At 37.3% G+C, this 23,091-nt stretch overlaps 1 protein-coding gene across 1 annotated transcript in view; it reads left to right on the top strand.

Annotated features, from left to right (window-relative positions):
* The window catches only part of dpyda (dihydropyrimidine dehydrogenase a), a 177,723-nt gene that overhangs the window by 15,774 nt on the left and 138,858 nt on the right, over positions 1–23,091 (top strand). The window contains exons 2-3 of the mRNA XM_077245078.1: positions 5,954–6,064; positions 15,161–15,243. Of these exons, the coding sequence (XP_077101193.1) occupies positions 5,954–6,064; positions 15,161–15,243 (194 nt within the window). The remainder of the gene's footprint in view (positions 1–5,953; positions 6,065–15,160; positions 15,244–23,091) is intronic.

Here is a 23,091-nt window from a genome sequence, read left to right on the forward strand (position 1 = left end):
CTGTTTCAAAAATAGTTATCTGCATGATGCCCGCTGCCTTTGGGCTCAGTGATGTTGAATTAAAATGTCATGTAAAATAAATACATGTTATGTTACATTGTGATGGTGCTTTCTGGAAGGGACTAAAGAACAAAGAATTTTTATCAGCTGATAGGCAGAATACAAATGTTTTTATTAAGTTAGATAAACATTATATAACAGTTTCAGGTTATGTTTTAGTGTTGGTAACATGTCCCACACAAACTTATAATCGTCCCACATTTGGTTTGTTTGATGGTGGTCACCCTATGTGTACTGTAGGATCGATTGGGATGTATGAATGCGTGTTTCATTTATTGCGTGGCGTCGATCTCATTGGAGTCTTGACATCACAGAGAAGAGTCTTTCTGACGTTTGACGAAAGATGGAAAATCTTTAAAAGTATAGTTTACCGAGATATTGGTCACCCTCATGTCATTCCAAAACTGATTCTCTTTTTGTGGAACACAATAATGAGAAGTTTAGCAGAATTTGCATGCTGTTGTTTTCTGTGCAAACAAAGTAGACTGCTTTGTGTGAGGAACACATTTTTATTTTTTAGACTGTCAGACTAAGATCAGTGAACTCTTTTGGTATGAATGGTGGTTGCCTCTTGTAGAGTAGTGTCTACTACACAGGTAGTGTCTTCTCTTTCTAGATCTAAACGTTCTGTGGAGGGACAGAATAAACATCTGTCAGACATCATTAGTGTTTTCCTTAGCCCAGTTCCAGCACACATCTGTTTCTCTTGTACATTTTCCACTTGAGGAGAGAGGGTCAATATCAAGTTGGAAACAAGAATTTGGTCTCAAAATAGTTTCTTTGCTTACTATATTTAGTTGAATCATCCAAAGCAGATTTAAGAAGACGTGAATATATATATTTTTTTTAACACAATTTTATTTTATTTATTTGTATATTTTAACCACAGCAACTCTATATCTTTTTTTGAGAATATTTATTTTATTTTATTTTATTGTCTTGTTTTGTTTTATTTTGTCTTGAGAGACAAAGACAAGACAAATAAAATAAGACAATAAAATAAATAAGACATAAAATAAACAAACAAGAACATTGTTGATATGCCGTGGTTAAAATATAGCATTAAAATAAACCATTCAAGAAAATAAAGTAAAATTATAAAAAAACATTCATTTCATTGAGTGCAGTCTTCTTTTTTTAGTCATTTTGTATTTTATTTTATCTTCTTTAATGTCTTACTTCATTTTGTCTTATTTTATTTTGTCTTGTTTATTCTGTCTTTTTAATTTGATTGTCTTATTTTTTTTTTATTTGTCTTATTTTATTTCTCAATTGTATTTATTTTTTCTTGTCTCTTTTGTCTCATTTTCTTGTATTTTTTATATTAAAGATATAAAAAATTTTCGTATTAAAATAATAATAAAAACCTTTCACATCTTCTGAAAAAAAAAGTTAAAGTAATGACTGTCTAAAAAGTCAATTTTGGCAATAAATACATTTTTTAAGCTTCTGTGAATCGTTCCAGGGGAATAGCATTGCCATAATTAATTACATTTATCTGTTATGCAAATGTTCTTAAATGTACTTTTCTAACATCACTGTTTAAGCTCTTCTAATAGCTGTTTGTTTATTGACCGCCTCTGGTTGATCTGATCACTGGCGTTGTTTTGTGCGGAGAACGTTTCTTAATTAATAAAGTAAAGACTTTCCCATGTCCTGTCCTCCCATTGGGCAGCAGCTGCTAATTGTGTTTGATCATTTCTAATCCTTCATACGACCTCAAACAAACGCTGAGTTTCTATCGCAGGCCTTCTATTAAGTCCTGCTTATGAACTTGGCGACTTTGCACAGAACGAACATGGAGGACAAACTGAAATAGTTAGAAAAGTTGTTTTGCTGCTGCCCCAGGCTGATCGCCGAATCCCGTCAGGATTTCTTTTCCGGCGTATGACCTTGTTATTAGCTCCCGGTTTACCTATAGGCTTGGCCCCAAAGAACATATTAGCTTTCCTTCTGCACACTATATGAAAATGGATAAGTAATGTTGTCCGTAACACACAATAAAACCCGAAGAGGTGGATTTTGATTGTTTCGTCCCGTATCCTCACACTGTGCTTTAACTACATTTTATTAGGTGTGAAATTAAAATATTAATAGGCTGATGTCTGGCTTTAGGAAGAGCGGGACGTTTGTAGAGGCAGTCGAGTCGAGCGCCGCGGGAGAGAGGCGGGTTCCCGAACGTCTGCGGGCCCTTTTAACATCTCATACCTCTGTATGAAATAGACTTTCATCTAGCCTACTGTGAAAATATTAAAAGACGAAGCTTCATGTGTTGTCACATTGCCTGCGGGACACTAATTGAGGTTGGTCGCCGATGTTGTTGGGAAAGGCTGAAAAAGAAAGAAAAATATCTCAAAGTGACTGAGGAACTTAAAAAAAGAGAGGGATCCTTTATGGTGCTTTCAGAACTATTAGGCAGGGAAACATGTAAGGGAATGACATCATCAATAGAGTCTTAAAACAATAAAAGGAATAGACGCACTTAGTAATTACACATTATATTCTAAACCAATACCATTTAAATGTATTTTGTTCATATATAGAGACATAGTTCTATATAAATCCTCCTTGGCTGATACAGTGCTGATGTGCACTTCCGTTCAAAAGTTTGGGTATTAAATAAAAAGAATATAATACTTTTATTCAGCAAGGATGCATTAAATTGATTACAAAGTGTCAGTCAAGACATTCATAAAGTTACAAAAGATTTCCATTTCAAATAAATGCTGTTCTCTAGAACTTTCAATTCCTGAAAGAATCCTGAAGAAAATGTATCATGGTTTCCACAAAACTATTAAGCAGCTGTTTTTTACATTGAAAATAATAATAAGAAATGGAGGAGCAAATCAGCATGTTAGAATGATTTCTGAAGGATCATGTGACACTGAAGACTGGAGTAATGATGCTGAAAATTCAGCTTTAGTATCTCAGGAATAAATTATGTAAATTGTAAGAATATTTCTAAATATGACCTTTTTACTGTATTTTGGATCAAATAAAGCATAACATAAAAAACATACAAAAATTCATACCAACTACAGACTTGCATCGATCCAACGTCTAACGAGGAATTGTGTGATAAAAGACGTCTAAAAGTGATCGAGGATGGATAATTTCAACGAACTTGATGAACCCGTGTACTCTTCTTCGGTGCGTAAAGGGAAAATAAAAGCTGAAACTTTTTCTCGTAACCTTGCTAAAGCTGCACGTGGGAAAAGTTCCCTGAACTAAACATGGCACATAGGCTGATATCTAAATATCAATAAATCAATCGATACAGCCCTGAAACGAATCGTATCGAAGAATAGTTTGAGGTATCGGCAAATATTGTATCGCTGGCTGAGGGAATCGTATCGTATCGTGATGAAATGTCCGATTTACACCCCTACTTGTATGGTAGTGTATAATTAAAAATGATATTGATTAGGCCTATATTTATTACAAATAATTTTTTTTAATCATTATAATATTTCATTTTTTTATTTGAAAACAATGTGATTTATCTAAGATTTAGCTAAGATTTATGAAAGTTTTAGTTTTTTCATATGCCGAACTGTGGGATGTTTATGATTGCCTTGCAACTTGGTGCATTAATAATGTGTACAGTAATTCAACCGTTGTGCATTCATTTATTCTACAAAGGCTTCAAAATCTGCTCTTCCAGTCGAAAAACACAAAGGCTGTGTTTTGGTACAGGCATCTGAATGAATGTGTTGAAACGAGACGGGACGTGCTTACGGATTGGTTTGGCTGCTAGCCTGCAGGAGCACTTGGGCTCTGGCGCTGAGTGGGTCACTCCTGATTGTAATGGAGAGGTGTGAGCCTGTGTGTTTGTTGTCAGGACGAGAGGGGAGGGGTCGATAACGGCGCGGCGCTGGAGAGGGGCACAGACAGACACTCAGGTTTGATTAAAGGGAAGTGGCCTCAGGTAGACCCCAGCCACTCCGAGAGCCTGAACTACACCTGTGATCTACAGGAAAGAGTGAGAGAAACATTTTTTACATTATTGTCTGTCTTTTTTCCCCCTCATGTGCCACACACAATTTTGTAACAGCATTTGTTAAATGGACAGATCACCCACAAATTAAAATTCTGCAATTCATTACTCACCATTATGTCGTTCCAATCCCGTAAGACTTTCGTTCATCTTCTGAACTCAAATGAAAATCTTTTTGTTGAAAAGAACTTCATAATGACAGTTACGCTACTACCACTTTGACGCTTCAAAAAGTTCATAAAGAGATCGTAAAACTAATCCATATGGATTAGCGGTTTAGTCCAAATTTTCTTTAGAGACTCGATCGCTTTATATGATGAACAGATTGAATTTAGGCTTTTATTCACATAAACATTCATCAACTCACACATCATTTGTGGTAAACGGAAGCTCAAACATGTTCGCTTGATGTGCGAGAACCAGTGAGGTTCATTCTCGTGTTACGCTGCACGTGAGGTTTGTTCTCCGAGTTAAGCATGTACAGTTGAGCTTCTGTGTATGTTTGCTGATTAATGTTTTTATATTAAAATAAAAGCCTAAATTAAATCTGTTCATCGTATAAAGCGATCGAGTCTCTTCAAAAAATTTGGACTGAACCGCTCAATACATATGGAATAGTTGTACTATCTCTTTAAGAACTTTTTGAAGCGTCAAAGTGTCAGTTGCGTATGCTGTCAATGGAGGGACAGGAAGCTCTTAGATTTCATCAAAAAGATCTTAATTTGTGTTCAGAAGATGCTTACGGGTTTGGAACGACGTGAGGGTGAGTAAATAAAGACAGAATCTTTGGGTGAACTATCCCTTTAAAGTTATTGAGTGAATATTCCTCCTGATATGTGGTTGCTAGTGGGCCGTTGGGGAGTTGCAATAACATTGCTTTTGCTGGATAATATATTCTAAATGTTTTTATTGTGTTACTATGAGGTTGTTAGGGTGATGTGAATGGTTGAAGTAAAGTTGCAATGCTGTTGCTAATGCACACTGTTTTAAACATTTTGATAGATTGCTACAGTGTCCTGGGTGTTTATTTTTACAGATTTTTTGGTATTTAAGGTATTTTAGATAATATTCTGTCTACAGGTCCCTCCTTCAGGTCTGTTCTGTCATTCTAAGGATTCTTTCCTCCTGGTTTATTGTTATTATCAGGTGACATAACACATATTGCGCATTAGGAATTATGCACCAATTTAACACATACAACATAAATACATTAAACATAGAAATGTAATACTCTGGGTTAGGGGTTGTTCAGAATGATAGTAATAGTGATTCTGCCTTTGCAAACACTACTAATAACCCTCTTAAGATTCTTTAAAATCCTTTCATGATGTTATATACATGGCTGCGTGGGAAGCTGACATTGTCTGAATGGTTGTGCAAGTTTTTGCAGAAGAATTGCGTATTTTGAAAGTGATTGAATTTGAAGGTCAGCTGTCTGCATCTCTCCAGTGTAGAGCGATGTTAGTTTAGGAATGACAAGCATCTGCTAACACACTCTTGATTCTTTAAAGAAAGCCTGTTGGCATGTTTTTTGATTTGTCCTCAGACATCCCTTAATTGTTCAGCTGTGAAACTTAAAGTGTGCTATTTTCCCAGAGCGCTGGAAATGTCCTTGCAGAGATTCACAATTCACATTTGTTCAAGTACAAAAATGTGAGTGGGAGTGCTCACACACACACACACACACACACACACACACACACACACACACACACACACACACACACACACACACACACACACACACACACACACACACACACACACACACACACACACACACACACACACACACACACACACACACACCAAAAGCCACTGTGTATCGCAAGTTGTGCATAACATGAAACTACCTTAACGTATCTTGATTATATTTCTCTCTCTTCATCTATTCAGAGTATCCTGGCCTTGAACCCTCGGGTCCAGACTCATGCTGCGCTCCTCTCTACTGCGATGAAGAAATTGGAGAAAAAACACTGGAAAAGAAACGCAGAGAAAGGCTGTGAGGTGCGTCTCCTCCATTACCCTCAACCCTCATCTTTTCACCTGCCCTTCCATAGGGCTCTCTCACTGACCAATCAGCCGTAGAAAAGAGGAACTTAGTGTTGTTTCCAGATTTAGACGGGCTCTTTCCTGGCACTGGACCCATCTGTTTAGCTTTCTTCGGTTTTTCTGCTTTTTAACCTTTCGTTTGGCCTTGTTGAGAAATCGGCAGCTGTGTTCAGCACCACATCCGCAAAAACTCAAGTTCTATTTGCCCACATACATGGTCTTAAACTGACAAAATCAGAAAGCCTGCGGGAAGTGAAAATGCTTTAATATAATTTAACATTTAATACCTATATATATTATATTTTATGTTGTATTTTCTTTAAAATTATATTATCTGCTATAATTTGTGTAAAAATGCCAAGTACTGCAAATGCTTGTATTGTCATTATCAATACTGATGACGGTAGAAAGAATTTTTTTTTTGTAATTTCTGACTATTAAATAATTAAGTATGCATTTTCTATTATATTATCTCATTAAATGTATTAATAATGTCATTTTAAGTCATTATTCATAATGTTTTATAGATCTAAGTGGCAAAATGATCAGAATTTTAGTTTGGTTCATCATTTATTAACACCAACCTTTTAATTTAAATCAATTTAAGTAATTAAATTTGACAGCAAATGCCACACAAACCCATTATGATGAATGTCAAATAGATTTGTTATTTAATGTGAAATATCTCCAGACAAGCAGAATCAAAAATAGTTTCTCTCCTACTATTTGCTAGTTTTTCCAGTTTCAAAGTTTATGAATATAAAATTGCTAGTTAAAAAATCCTGTTTCCACTTAAGTACATTTAATTAATTTAGTATAAATAAAGGGCACATTGTGAGAGATTACAGTTATGATAAATAACTTTTTATTTTATAATATTTTTTTTTTACTCTCCTTCCATAGATTTCAATGTTTGCGTGACAGATATAGATACTCGCTCGTTGCTTGTTGCGATCGCAGCTGGTAAGAACTAACTAGATTAACATATAAATATTAAATGTGCAAAGCATGCTCTGCTGTTACCACAGAATGCACATTATGAAAACTGAACACCTGCATTTAAGCCTTAGAATTAATTTCTTGTCTATCTTGTTCACCTTAATTCTGTGTATATCAAAAAATAGAACTACTAAAATTAACATCCGGCTCACACATACACAAGCTCAATTGACTTCCTGGGAGTGAGCAGGTATTTCATCATTAGACAAGAACGTGTTGGTGAGCTACACTCGCTAACACACATGCTCAGACAGTCGCTCAAACGTAATTATCTTACGATTCCAGGCACATGCCATCAAAGTCTCACGAATATCTCCCCAGACCAGCGTGCGATGGGAAGGGTTTGTGTTTTTTGGCAGGTGGCCGCTATGCCTCGTCTGTCCTTTTTAAAGGCAACTGAGCCTCCTGCTTGTTTGATGTGGAGACACAACAAGATGGAGGTGTTTTGTAGGGGAGATTATCTACTCCCTGCTGACAGCACTGTTGCTAAGTACAGCTGCCTAATTCATCATTCTAATCAATGGGGATGGATCGCAGGCCTGATTTAATTCATAAAGGCTGTGTGCTATAGATTGAACATATGGCGTGTGATTTTATTCTATCAGGAGTATAGATGTGTATCTTTTGCATGCTACGCTTATGAAAATATATGCGGTACCTTTTTCAAGACACGTCCCTGAAAATAGACATGTACGCCAATGGATGAAATGGCAATTTGTGTTGTCCTTTATATACTGTTAATCAGAATTTGCTGCAAAATCAACCTTAATGCTTCCGCATGCTTTCCGCCTGTCTATTTACTCATGCGATGCATTTCTTACTGTCAATTCACCAATAAATGTTAGAGGTTCAGAGAGTCTGTGAAGCTGCTCGTGATTTTCCGTATGGATCTTCTGCCACAGATTTATCCTCTTCGTACAGAAAAAGCAATGAACGTTTTAGTGATCCTTAAAATAACTTTTGTAGGGCCCCGAAAGCGGGATCATAATTGTCCTGTGGAATTGTGCCGGATGCCAGAGGGGCTGTAAACTTAGTATTTTACAGGGAATCCATGAGTGCCGGGTGTCTATAGTTTCCAAATGAGTTTTGGGAAAATACGGTGGCATGTAGCCAGCCGTTATCTCAGTCAGTCAGGACTCAGGTGCCCGCACATTTCCTCCCTCTCAGGGCACCCGTAGCAAACTGTCCGTGAGGAGATTTCGCTACACTTCCCTGCAGGTGACGTCCTGTACGGGAACGCGGACGGTTCAAGTCGACGCTATTAGCTGACCGAAGCCTTACCAATATTTGTCTTTCTGCTTCAATAGCTCAGGTTGAGGCTGGAGATAATCTACCAAACAAAACACTAGTCTGAGTTTTGCAGCAGCTGCAGAGATAGAAGTGGAAACACACTTAAAGTGCCCTTGGTTTTTTGCAGATAACGCCGCTGTTTACTGATGGTTTTCTTTTAATAATCTGTCTGTGCGGTCTAATCCAATTTAATGAGTCTCCAGATTGCATTATGATCCCAGGTCCTGTGAAGGGCAGGTATATCTGCCAGAAGCAAAAGCAACATTTTTTTTCCCCCATTGGTTTTAGGCAAGACAAAGGGGGAGGGTGGGAGTAGAAACAAGCTTTTCAGATTTGAGTTGCCTCAGTAGGTGCGTTCATTTGGTATTTATGGTAAATGTATTAGCATTTTTTCGTTTAGAGGTCATGTGTGAACACAACTCGTTGTCGAAATGCTGGCAAATCAGCTTAGGGGTGAATTCATTGCACAGTTGCGCGATTTTTTTAGGGTGCAAAAAGTTTTAGTATACTCACTTGTTATACGTCCTAGTTAGTCCAAAAACAGTTTTTATTGAAACCAAGCTCTTAAAATGACTTAGTTTCAGATTTAGCCTCAGCATTATGTCATAGTGTGATTAAGTTCTCATTTGCATAAGATCAATGCCTATCATCATTGCCTTTTTAGCCCCGCGCAGTCGCGCACCGATTGGCGCATGCCCTTTAGTAGTAAATACGAGAGAGACGCAAACACAGGATTACTCGGACAAAAACAAAAAAAGAGAGATGCCTCTGAGGATTACAAGATGTTCTACAGTTCCAAGTTGTGGAAAAACAGTCTTTGCGTTGCCTTCCTTGTGTGAGTGTGGATGAGCTTAATTTCCCCAGCCCTGATCTCATCAGCATATCAGTGTCATTCAAATGCATAGATGCTAATCCAATCAGCCTGACAGTATCGCCCATACCTTCCTAAAGGTGCTCTAAGCAATGTCAGGTGACGTCACTTCTTGTTGACGTTCAAAGTATTGTCAAACAAAACGGAGGCTAGCTAGACCCTCCCTCCTCTTCATCCGCGCACTTACCCCCCAAAGCCTTCTTGTCGATTATTGGCTGGAACAGTTTGTTATGTTTCGTGGTGCGGGTTAGCCCAATTTGTTTTTGTTGCAGTTTGTGTAGCCTGGGGTGTCTGCAGAGACCGTGTTTTTTTACAGTGTGTTCAGGAGACAGGCAGCTAGCGGATAGTGAGGAGATGTTTGCTGTATGTGACAAAAATGTTTTGGCCTAAAAAACGCGTGACATCGCTTAGAGCACCTTTAACTTGGGACACTGGCACTGTTCAGGAGGTGCATAAAGAAAAAGGTTAATGTCAGACACCTGGGTTGCTTGACTTAATCTTCTTTGAATCTCATCATCTATACCTCAAACTGCAAAACACAATGTACAGAACTTTCTCAGTTTATATTCTATTGTATTGGAACCTAGATTTAACATTTTATAAATTTGTAGTCCAACAGTACAGTACATATGAAAGTGCTATAAATGCCTAATTTATTCATTCATGCATTCATGTTGTGACCTTCTTCCTCGTAGTCCGCTCTGTTCTCTGTCATTGGCTGGGACTTTATAGTTGGGACTGCTTCTAGTTTATTAGGCATCAGAGCTAATTGCTTTAATGAGACATGATGAAAGGGAAAGGAGGCAGAGGAAAAAAAGCTTAATTTGAATCCTTTCTGGAATTCGTTAAGTAATTCAAATTGGCTTTCATAATTCCTGTTCCGCGCCAGGTCACCGCTGAGGTCCAAAGATGGAATGTAAACTGAATATCTTAAATAGATTTTCCTTTATAGCACAATCATCTTGCGTCTTCCTTGAATCTAGTCTCGACCTCACACTCATTAGATGAATAAATTATGGACAAATTACCACAATTTGGGTTCTAACCGTTTTTTTCTAAGCGATATTAGGGTTGTTTGAAGCTTTTTAAGTAATTATGTTTTTACTTAAAAAAATCATCCAATGAATTATACTGATGATGTCTAATGGAGTCTAAGATCTATCTATCTATCTATCTATCTATCTATCTATCTATCTATCTATCTATCTATCTATCTATCTATCTATCTATCTATCTATCTATCTATCTATCTATCCATCTATCTATCCATCCATCCATCCATCATTCTATTTATCGCTATATCTTTTGTTATCCATCCATCCATCCATCCATCCATCCATCCATCCATCCATCCATCCATCCATCCATCTATCCATCCATCCATTGTTCTATTTATTGTTTAGACCTTATTGTTCAAGTAAATGGATAGCCCCCCCCCCCCCCAAAAAGAGTTAGAATTAGAAGGTTGAAGAATGTCGGTAATCAAACAGTTGATGGGCACCATTGACTTCCATAGTTCTATTCCTCAAAACTTCTTCTTTTGTGTTCAACAAAAGAAAGAAATTCATACAGGTTTGGAACAACTTGAAGGTGAGTAAATTATGACACAATATTTTTTTTGGGGGGTGAACTATCCCTTTTTTTAGCAGTATTTTGCTGCTCTCTGTTTTGCATGATACAGTTGACAAAGATAGATCCAGCACTCATATTCTGATCATCCATTAAATCATTACAATCATAAAAGACAACAGAGAATCAATTTTCCCGGCATCAATACGAAATGATCCAAAATACTTTAATGTTGAGGCTGCATCTGTCGTCTTCACATCTGTAATGGTAGATATCATGTTAAAACAAAGATTTAGCTGTAAATGCTGTTAATTATCAGTTGTCCAAATTCCAACTCCTCATAACTGTATAATAAACATGATATATGCTCTGATTAGCAGGGAGGTGTCAGTTAGCAGTTTCATTATTGCATAAGGACACTTTGTTAGCTTTATTCCATTGAATGTTAGCCAGCAGGTGTTGATATGCATTGGGCTGCACAAAGTATTACTTTAACACAGGCTTAAGTCTTAAGCAGTGAATTAAAGTGTGTGTAAGTGCTCATCTCTAATTACCTGGCACAATTACACGCCACATCTGATCAACACGGCTATCGATTGCTGCCGTCTGAGCTGATATCGGCCCTACTTCACTGCTCTAGATTGTAAGTTTCGGGTGAAGAAAGGGTGAAGTGATCAATGCGTTTTATCTGCTGGAACATGCATACATCACCGCCTCCAATGCCACCCATCCCATAATGCCACACTTTCCTCCTTTTCCTCACAGGATTTAGCCTCCACTACATGGATTAGAGAACCGCATCCGCCGCCTAATCCATTCAGGCGAAGGGGAGGAGATTACAATGTTGGGGTTTGATGTTAATAGAAACCCTTAATAAGTCCTTTTTTGTGCTTTTACATGCTTCTTAATGTATAAAGGAAAACACAAAAGGCTTGTTATGCCTGCTCAGCTGGCTGTGTGTACCGTTCCAGCAGCACTGGAATCATCTGAATGGTCTTCAGCTCAGAATGGGCTGCTTTCTGTCATGCTTTTTCATTAATGAGATTTCCATATAAAGTTGGTCGTCTTGTCATTGTCTTTAGGGTCTTTGCTTTTTTTTTCTGTGTGAGGGTAGGGAAGACGTTGTCATTATTGAAGCATTTTTGCTGAGAACTATTATTGATAGAGATCCTTAAAAAAGCATATCACAGACTTGACGAGGAACGTGTCATACCGCTATACGATACGTAAAGAGTCTTATTAATCACACTTACACTAAAGGAACGTTTCTAAATGTCTCGAGGAATGTTAATCTGGTCGTCGCATAGTGTGAAGTTTTCTGAGCTCTATTCATACATTAGACAGGCATATATACAGCTCTGCTCATAAGTTTACACACCCCTTGCAGTATATGCAAGATGCTAATATAAAAATTAAAAGGGATCATAAAAATTGCATGTTATTTTTTACTATTCTCCTGAATAAGCTGTTTTAGATAATTGAATAATTAGGTATAATATAGTTACATAATGTTTTACGTTCATTTAAATAACTGTTTTCTATTATATATATATATATATATATATATATATATATATATATATATATATATATATATATATATATATATATATATATATGTGTCTGTGTGTGTAATTTATTCCAGTGATGCAAAGCTGAATTTTTTGCATCATTACTCCAGTCTTCAGTGTCACATGATCCTCCAGAAATCATTCTAATATGCTGATTTGCTGCTGAAGAAACATTATTATTGATTTTGAAAACTGCAATAAGTGATTTTTCAGGATTCTTTCATAAATAGAAAGTTAAAAAAACCTGCATTTATTTAAAATATAAATATAAATCTTTTGTAACTTTATAAATGTCTTTGCTGTCACTTTTGATCATTTGTGTGTCCTCTTAAAAAATATATTAAATTCTTTAAAAAACAAACAAATGTTTTTGTATATTGTGCAAATGATTACAATTTATTTATTTTTTACAAATGCAAAATATATAAAGTTTTATTTAAACATTTTTGAATTATTTATTTCAACTAAATTCTCTTCAATTCTCTAGATGTATGCGTTTTTGTTGTTGTTTTAGAATTATAGATCATTTTCATCATGGCACTAATGGGTTTCTGATCCCAGCGATTTTATACTGGCTACTCGCCTTCACTTTCAGGCAGAATGTACACTCCACTCCTTTAAATTGATTGTCATATATGAATATTTGCTATTCTTTGTCCCTCGTCATTGTCAAGGGAGCTGAAGTTTGATTTTTGCAGTGTAAACCGTATATGTGTGTGCGAGCGCTGTTATTGAGTTATTCAAATCACAGACTTTGGATCGCAGAGAGAGCGCTCCGAGAATGCGTTGCCCACGCACATTATTTCCCAAATATCTCTGCTTCCCGATGCAATATTTCCTTGTCACCCACAAGCTCAGACAGTGCAATAATTATCAATTTCCATATCATTGTGTTTTTATTGTTTGAGCAACATAAAATAAAACATTTGTTAATGCCACTCAGTTAGAGAGCAGCGTGGAAAGATGAGGGAGGGAAATGTAATTAAAAAAAAAACTCTGACTTGCACTTTGTCTGTAATCATGTAAATTGAATGTCAGTCAGAATGGCAAGCACGTTCTGTTATTAGATTCCAAACTCCTCGTGCCCGCTGCATGCCTTACCAAACACTGAGTTTGCCACCATTGCTACTCTATGAGACCCGAGCGGGCAGAGCTGACAAACTCAGTGTTGTCATAGCAGGAATATTAACACTGTTTACATTTGTTAAGTGATATATTAGTTAAAAACTTACCAGTTTACCTGTGCAATCTTTTTTTTCCGACTGATATATTAAGCATAATATTATATTGTTTATTATAATAATTTTACAAAGTAATTTATGCTGCTTGTTACATTTAGTTGTTTATTTTCTATGTATTTTAGACTCATTTATATAATTTTTTTTTTTTTTTTATCGTAGCATTTTGTTTTAAACAAGCTAAGCTGCCTGTCATTCAACTGGATGATGTACTTCAGTTATAAGTATAGTTATGATTAGATATACAGCAAGTCTTATTTGTCTTAATTACTTCGCAGCACTGTTCTCCACTTTTCTAACAGAAGTCCAGTTTATCTTTTTATAGTGTTTAACAAACATCCTCTGAATCATTCACTGAGTTTAACTAACATTTGTTGTTGTAGTCCTGTTGTGTGCTTCGTCACATGATTTGATATGTTCCAGAGGTTTAAATGCAGAAGAAACCCCGGATTCGTTCCGCTGAGTGGAAAAACTCAGGGTTTTGATTTATGTGAGCTGTCAAGTTCTGAGTGGGGACCAACTGTCACCTGAGAGCTGGATAAATAAAAATGTATTCACGGTCAAGTTTGCATGCGAAATTGCATTACATTATGCTGTAGGTTTTTCCAACCATGCATGGCTTCAGCTTGAAGTCAGTTTCCAACTGTACTCCATCCATCCATCCATCCATCCATCCATCCATCCATCCATCCATCCATCCATCCATCCATCCATCCATCCATCCATCCATCCATCCATCCATCCATCCATCCATCCATCCATCCATCCATCCATCCATCCATCCATCCATCCATCCATCCATCCATCCATCCATTATGAATAGTAATAATGATAATAATAATAATGCATTTTATTTCAATAACACCTTTCATGCATAAAATGCAACTTAACATGCTTCAAATGTCAGAATAACAGAAATAAAACAACATCAAAGCAAAAATAAAACCCACAATTTTTAAACAAAAACCAAAAAAAAACTTGCTCTCAAACATGATGTTAGATTCCGGGCAGTTGCCGAGGGCGGAGGTCATTTTTAGTATTCATGTTTGCTAGCTTGTTTTTATGTACATGTGTGTCAATTTATTACGTGGTCTAAATCTGGAGTACTGTGGAGTGGAAATTGGGTCTCCTTGTAATTACCTGCTTGTTCATACTAGCACGTTTCATTCAAACTCCGCACCTACCTTCAGGGGTCAGGGGCTAGAGAGGGGTCGATTACCATGACAACCGCAGTCCGAGCTCCAGAACGCTTTGACATTTTGTTCCAGCCCAGGAGTTGGCCGTGTCTCAGTCACATCCGATGAATCACACGGCACAGCCATGGCAGTGCGCTACAGTCTGCATGAGAGCGTGGAGGAACAGTCTCGCTGATGAAGTTTGAGTGGATTATGTTCAAAGCCTGTGTAACAGCCCCAATCAATGCGATCTACCGCGCACACATAAACATCCGAACAAATAACAGCGCCACCTCTGTCATCTCATTTCTCTCTCCCTCTCTCTCTCTCTCTTGCAGAGCTGCGTGAAGCTAGAGAACAATTTTGATGACATCAAACACACGACTCTGAGTGAGCGTGGAGCACTTCGGGAAGCGGTGAGGTAAGACCAGGTCACCATGGCAACAGTCACAGATGTGGCGAGCACCAAAGTACTGGTGGTCGTGGGGGATTGGGGGAAGTCATTCTTCATTATTTGGGGAACAAATGAGTTTATTGCCACCATTCAGTCAGCCTCTCGAAGGTATTAATTTGTGCAAGGAGAAGACGTCCCTTAGGGCTCCAGATCAGCTATATGGCGTCGGAACAAACTGCGCTCGGCTAACCTGTCAATGTTTAAATTGACTCTCTGGAGCACGTTATCGGCCGTGGTGTTTATGCTTGTCTCTTTCTCTTTAGTGCAAAGGCAGCACCACTAGTATAATTGCTCATTTTTCTATACAAACTCATATCACTAAGTATTCAGCGTTGACACATACTATAACTCATACCACACCGTTTGTCCAGTCATTTGCGGCACTTGATTGAAGACCTTAGATCATGTGCTGGTGTTTGGTTTTTGATGATTAGTTTATTTATTTCTGCCACTCCAACAAAGACTTAAAGGGGACCACTTTTCAAAAAATTCACTTTAATGAGGTGTTTGAACACAGATGTGTCCACAGTGTGTGTAAACAACCAGCCTATAATGGTAAAAATCCACCCATTTCTTTTTTATAATCCCCATAATTCATAAACAGGAGCCGCGTTTCCATTACCCTTCAAATTGCGCAAATTGAAATTGTGAATTGAAAATATGCCCAATGGAAATACTTCAATTTTGCAAAAACTCCCATATGTCGCTAAAAAGGTTTTACGCTCGCATGAGGTGGTTTTTCAGGCAATTCGAAAAAGGAATATTTCGCAAAACTGCAATGGAAACAGCTTTTTCGCATTTACAGGTCACCTGACGTAGATGGTGAGGTATGTTTGGACAGAAGACGAGACAGAGTTTTTCATTAAACTCATAAAAGACAAAAGTATTACTGGAATACTGGATTCTAAACAACAAAGAAATGCCACCACAATTTATCAAGACCTTGAAGCAGATATGAGGGAGAAACCCCTCATATGTGCCACTCCCTAGTATAAAGGGCTTTCCTTGCCATTAATGCTTGGATAACACACCTACGTCTCCTTCGATTAAAAAATAATGGCTAGTGCGGTGGCTGAGATATAAACCTACCAAAATCCATTGCCATGATTTTTGGAATGACTCATCGCCAGAGGAAAAAATGACGTTTTAGTCGCCTAACATCAGTTAATGGAAACGGCGTCAATTCAGAATAGTTTTTTTTATCAACATTAAGAAAATATCGCAAAAGTTTTGCGCAAATCTGTAATAGAAACATGGTTATCTCTCCAAACGAGCGGTTCTGCACTATTAGCATAGATCCCGCCCTGAGTGATCCGGAGCAGTCCGATATTGCTGTTTCCTTGCTGTAGCAGCTGGAGATATACAATGTCAGTGATTACAAATGTTCTGTTATTGGATTTACCAAAGAACATAACAGTCTCTATTGACTCCTGGCATCTGAGCCACTGAGGACACCATGGTTGAATTTCATTGATGTTGGAAATGTGCCGAAGAAAGTCGTTAAACTCTTTAAATCATTCTACGCCGTCTGCTTCAGAAACAGAACAGCTTCAGAAACTCAGTCAGTTCAAGGCTGGATTTGCCCAAAATGTTTTCTGAAAGATTTTTTAGATTAACATGACGGTACATAATAGTTGATGAGATGAATCAACTTAACTCCACTACAACTACATAAATTTATCCTCTAACCATTCAGAAACATCCAGTTGCCTCCTAAAGTTGTACAGTAACTTCTTCCCGAGTCTCTCTATCAGTATCCGACTCAGTGTTCGAATTATACCGTGAGCTTCGGGGGGTACAGCTATTTCGACTGGTGACGTCACTCTCCATTTTATATAGGCTTACACATGAGAACCACTAATCTATATGCGAAATTCAGCTGTTCAAACAAACACATTTGAGCACGTTTCCATGCAACAACCTTGTCCGTGATTAATTCAACCATTCTTGGCTTAGTTTCACCAAGATACGGACAATATTTGCTTGATATAGAGAGCTTCAGGAGCTGCGTGAACTTTTAGCTAGCTATACTAGCTAGACTATGACTTCATTATAGATGAGAGAAAAACTATGAACAACCAAATTAAGACAGTTTTGAAAACCTGTTTAGATGACGAGCCGCTCATAACATTTACCACAAAGCACAACGCATGATCATATACTTGGCAGTCAAAACTATAGAGAGAGAGATTAAAGTTGATTCAGCGACTTACTCTTAATTTTTCGATGACACACCAGGTACGTACGTTTTGACAGCTAGTAAAGTGATATCAAAGAACCATAGCAAAGAACAGTCTGAAAGTACCAGAGGAAAAGTACAGCCCAATGGGGAGTGAAGGTTTGAAAATCGTATTTCATTAGATTATTTCCTGAATTGTTGGTATGTGATGGTAATACTGCATTTAAATGCATCATTTTTGGATAGGCTAACATTATATTTTATTACATTTTTTTCAGTAGCCCCAAATTAATATTTTCATTCCTTTTGGGAGGGATCAAGTCTCATCTAGGGGGGTCGGACCCCCCCCGATACCCCCCAGAATTCGAACTATGATCCGACTCCTGTTTGAACATGTAAGGCTGAACACAGCTACTGACAATTTCTGACATTTAGGCTGCGTGACATTTTCCAGGTTTGCAGTTGTATCTGAAGCACGAGCTGTAAAGGCTCTGCCCTCTTATTCGCATTTAAAGGGACACACACAAAAACAGCATGCTTTTGCTCACACCCAAATAGGGGCACGAGCTATGATAAATGATCTGTGGGGAGTTTTGAGCTGAGACTTTAAAAACACATTCTGGGGACACTCAAGACTTCTATTACATCTTGTGAAAAGGTTAAAGATTTTAGGTTATACAGTGACATTTAGTTGACCTGTTTAGTTTGTGATGACTATTTCAGTTATTTATTGGGACTTTAGATAAAACGGGGCATTTAGTTTATAGGACTGTTTATTTTGTGGTGACTAGTCAGTCATGTATGGCACTTAAATATTTGAGGTTATACAGTGAGATTTAAAAGTCCGGTTAAGTTTCTAATTACTAGTTCGGTCATTTCTGCCACTGAAATAAAAACCTTAAAAAATAAGGTGGAATTTAGTTGAGCTGTTTAGATTATGTGGCACTTAAAGAATTTAGGTCATGTGGCGACAGGAATCTCTAAATCAGCGCAGTGACCTCATCATCACTCTAATAGCTAAGCAGGTTGTTCATCATCGTTCGTTCTTTGGACAGCCTACAACTTCTTGGAATATAAAGTAGCTTTTAAAGGACTATATTAAAGTCCTGTATATTTAAAAAATAATAAGAGTATTAAATTAATTTCTCATCCACTTTCATCTCACTGATCCACTGTGCAAGAATAGATTTATTGAGGAGTGTGTTGAGATGACAGAATCCGGTGTTCGCAGTGAGCGTTATAAAAATCTCCCCTAATCTGCTTAGCTTCATTAGAAGAGATCGAGGAGGATTACAGTGAACTGCATGTATATGAACATAATTCCTAGCAATATTTAAGCGGCTCATAGATAAATACATCATCAGGGATGCACAAACAGCAACAAAAAAAGCAATTAATGAAATTCCCTTTATGGAAAATTGTCCGTTAGTCGCCAGCCTTATGAATTATTGCCAGATTGTGATAATTGGCTGAATCGATGGCAAAGGTGATGACGGCATGCATATAAGGGAGCGTGCTCATACATGCAAATGTAAATACGAATACATTCACGTCCATGTGCCTCAGCTTTCTTTCTTGCGTGACAACTAGCCCCAGTTCAAGTTTTAACAATCTAAAAGTACTTATGAACTATAAGCAAGCAACAGTATAATAAGTTATGGAGGATTTTGCAGGTGAAATCAAATTGAAGTGTGGTTTTGTCTCATGGGATTTGATGTCACACTGTTCACCGTTTGCTGCCCACCTCAGTCTGCCGAAGTAAAAACGATTTTACCTGCTAATTAACAAGACAAAAACAAAATAGAAGGAGAATATGATTAGAAATGCAAGAAAAAAAAACGAACAGAGCTTATATCTGACCCTGTGGTGGGCTGAGCACAGATTGGGGATGATGGAAAAGGTTCCTTTCCTCAATTACGCCTGTTCCAGGGCGTTCAGCGTATAATCACACGGAAATAAGCCTGCGACATGACTTTAATTGAGGAAGTTAACAAGGTTAGCTACACTTTACCAATTTCACACTGCACAAATCACTCCGCAGACCTTCAGAATGAATATCCATAAACCTTTTGCCTAAAAACAAGTGCAGGAGAATAAATTTAGGCAATCATGTCATTAATCTCCTGATAAAAATGGGAAACTAGCAGATCCTCGACTTACGCTCTCAAAGCTAAAGGAAGCAATATAACATAGCTTAACTGTTCGTCTGGTGTGGCACACCTGATGTACTCAATTTTCTTTTGCTGGGGAAAATTAAGAGCCCAATTGAATGTTCAAATCGTGGGTTCACACACCTTTTGACCACTAGATTTAGACTACCATTTAAAAGTTACATATGATCAAAAATAAAGTAAAAACTATGAGATATTGTTATAATTTAAAATAACTTCTATTTTAGTATATTTTAAAATGTAATTTATTTCTGTGATATTTCTTTTCTGAATCTTTAATCTGTTCAAAGCATCATTACTCCAGTCTTCAGTGTCACGTGATCCTTCAGAAATCATTCTATGCCGCTTTGGTGCTCGAGAAACATTTCCCTTTAGTAATTGATGTTGAAAACAGTTGTGCTGCTTAATATTTTTGTAGAAACCCCGATTTTTTTCCAGATTTCTTTGATGAATATATTTCTTTAATTAATTGCGATTAATCGCACCTAACATTATAGTTTTTGTTATATTATAACCTTTTCACATATAATGTAGAAACAACATATAGACAGTATACTTTAAATATTTGTTTAATGGCATCTTTTCATAAACGAAGGCCAGTATCACCCATACCAATACTGTTACTGATGTCTCTATGCATTTTTTTTCTTCTCAATTTTAGCCATTAATTATAGCCATTCAGCATTACAGTATAATTGAAAGCTATAATGTTTTAACCTTTATCAGGCTTAAAAAAAATATAACTTTTAATTTAACTGAACTTAAAACAGTCTTCACACAAACCCAGTGTTATAAATGTCAGATTTACCAGTGCACTTTTTTTTCTATTGGTCCAGTCACACCGGTTCAGATTTTTACCTGCCCTGTCAAAGTGTACAAAAAAGTTATTGTTTTCATTGTCTTTGACCCATGTAATCTTGTAAACAGGTAGGAAATATAAAGAAATTGAATAAAGTTATCAAACACTTCAGTCTTCACTGCATAAGTTATAAATTAAATATAGATTAATGCTTATTAAAGCCATAAATGTTATACAGTCAAGAGCAGTGAGTTTTTGTTCTTTAAGTAACATTAATGACAAACAGCAGCAGGTTTATTAGGCTGCTGTCACTTTAAGACAATGCCGCACATGATGCAGATCTGACGTGCATCCCATTTTCTCACAACTCTAAATTCATTAAAACTTTAATTTACTCATTTATATTGGCATAATTTTGTGTGTTTTTGTCCATTCAAGTGAGAAAGAGAACTCAATGTTGAGTTCTCTTATGTGCCTTATCGCGCTTGAATGGTTTAAAAGCATTTGCATAAATAAGAGCGTGATAATATAATGTAACACTAGCTAAGGGATGATGGGAAAAAAAGGTCTGCTGCATTAATTTTGTTAAATATTTTTAACGTGTTAAACTGAAAAAATAAATATTTTATATATATATACAATAGAATTTTTTTCTACATCTGCTCTGAGTCTATTTCAGCAAGCTAAAGTTCACCGCTCACTTATTTCCTTTTCCTGTCAAGATGGCACATTCCTGCAAAGTGTGTCTGTAAACTCAGCAAGAGAAAGAGCAAAAGATGTTGTAGGCAAGCACCCGTTAACTAAGCAAGCAAGATCTTTTTTTAAAAATCTTTTTTCAAGCTCCAGGCACTGATTTCCAGACCCTTTGAGCGACTCCAGGTGCCGAGGGGAGGCGGCCCGGCTGCGGCCTGTCTCAGCTGTGGTCTTACAGGTCACAGTGAAGGTCACGAGTACGGTGTCCAGTCGTAGCATTAGTGAAGGGGCTAATGAATGCTCGGCCATGCCTCGCTTCCTGCAGCGCTTCATATTATTCAAAGCTCTCTCCGTCTCTCCAGTGTCTGATCAGTCAGTGAAACCGCGTCCGTACTGTCACTGCTCTGAGGGATAGCCACCCGTTCCCTAAACGCAAGCTTATGACTCACACGGATGTAACGGTCGTCATCCGTCTGCGCTCTGATTTGCTCTGATTGTCCACCGGGCCGCGCGCTGGGCGTCGTTAACCCCTCTGTCACTCCGGAGAGAGTGATGAACTTGGCTGGGGGTAAACATTGCCCTTAAAGCATCTCCACACGCATCCAATAGATATATGAATTTCAAATGAATTTCAAATGGTCCGGACCTTGAGAGGACTTCAGGTGACCTTTGTCAATGCACCACTGTAGGGGAGAGCACTTATATATTATTATGTTATATATTCAACCCCCTCGAGCGCAGGGATCAAGGCTGAAGATTCACCTTCAAAATGACATCAGGGCCTTTGCGGGTTCCTTTTTTATTTTTCTAAATAGTGAATTTTTCTTCAGTTAATGCTAAAACGAGTGTTGCTATTGTTGTTGCTTATACCTATTACTGTATTTTTCTGGACAAAACGTCAGTGTCACTTATCACACACTGTTATGCACATAAATGGATTTACGGAATCAGACATGGAAGGTTTTTACTCAACAAATGATTAAACAATTTAAAACAACCCCATAGACCACAGAATTTGAGGTTAACCACCCAATAACATACATAAAAACAGTGTTATTTTAGTATTATTTATATACTATTATAGTATTTATAAAAATTTTGTGTTGTCTATTTTTTCTAGTGTTTTTTTAATTAAATGTTTACCTTTAAAGGGATAGTTCACCCAAAAATGAAAATTCTGTCAGTATTTAATCACCCTCATATTGTTCCAACCCCGTAAGACCTTCGTTCATCTTCGGAACACTACACCATACTAGTCTACATTACTACATGATTAACTAACTATATTTTTTTTCTATGTACATTTCTGAAATGCACATTCTGTAAAGCTCCTTTGAAACAATAAGTATTGTGAAAAGCGCTATACAAATAAATTTGAATTGAATTGAACTAGTCCATAGGCTTCTTGAGGGTTTGAACTTCCAGGCCTCGAAAACGTATTAAAGACATCGTTAAAATAGTCCAAGTGACTACAGTGGCTCAATCTTAAGTTTATCAAACCACGAGAATACTATTTGTGCGCAAACCCCCCCCCCCCCCCCCCAAAAAAAACGACTATATTACAACTATTCATTTCCTTCTCTGTGGGCCTTGAGTCAGTTAAACTAGTGCAATGGCGTAAGCTTCTGTTGTTGTACGTCACACGCATCACACACATGACCAGCGTCGGCAAATAGTGAGCCTACGTGTGACGTAGCTCTACGCAATTACACTAGTTTAACTGAATAGAGGACAATAGAGAAGGAAATGAATAGTTGAAATAAAGTCGATATTTATGTTTGTTTTTGCGCACAAAAAGTATTCTAATCGCTTGATAAACTTAAGATTGAGCCACTGTAGTCACTTGGACTATTTTAACAATGTCTTTAATAAGTTTTCGAGGCTGGCAAGTTTCAATCCCTCAAAAAGCCTATGGACTAGTATGGAGGAGTGATCCAGCTCTCAGATTTCATCAAAAATATCTTAATTCGTGT

Source organism: Siphateles boraxobius, unplaced genomic scaffold (genome assembly GCF_051911475.1).
Source record: "Siphateles boraxobius isolate OS27281-9 unplaced genomic scaffold, OSU_SipBor_1 26, whole genome shotgun sequence".
In the NCBI taxonomy this organism is placed as follows: Eukaryota; Metazoa; Chordata; class Actinopteri; order Cypriniformes; family Leuciscidae; genus Siphateles; species Siphateles boraxobius.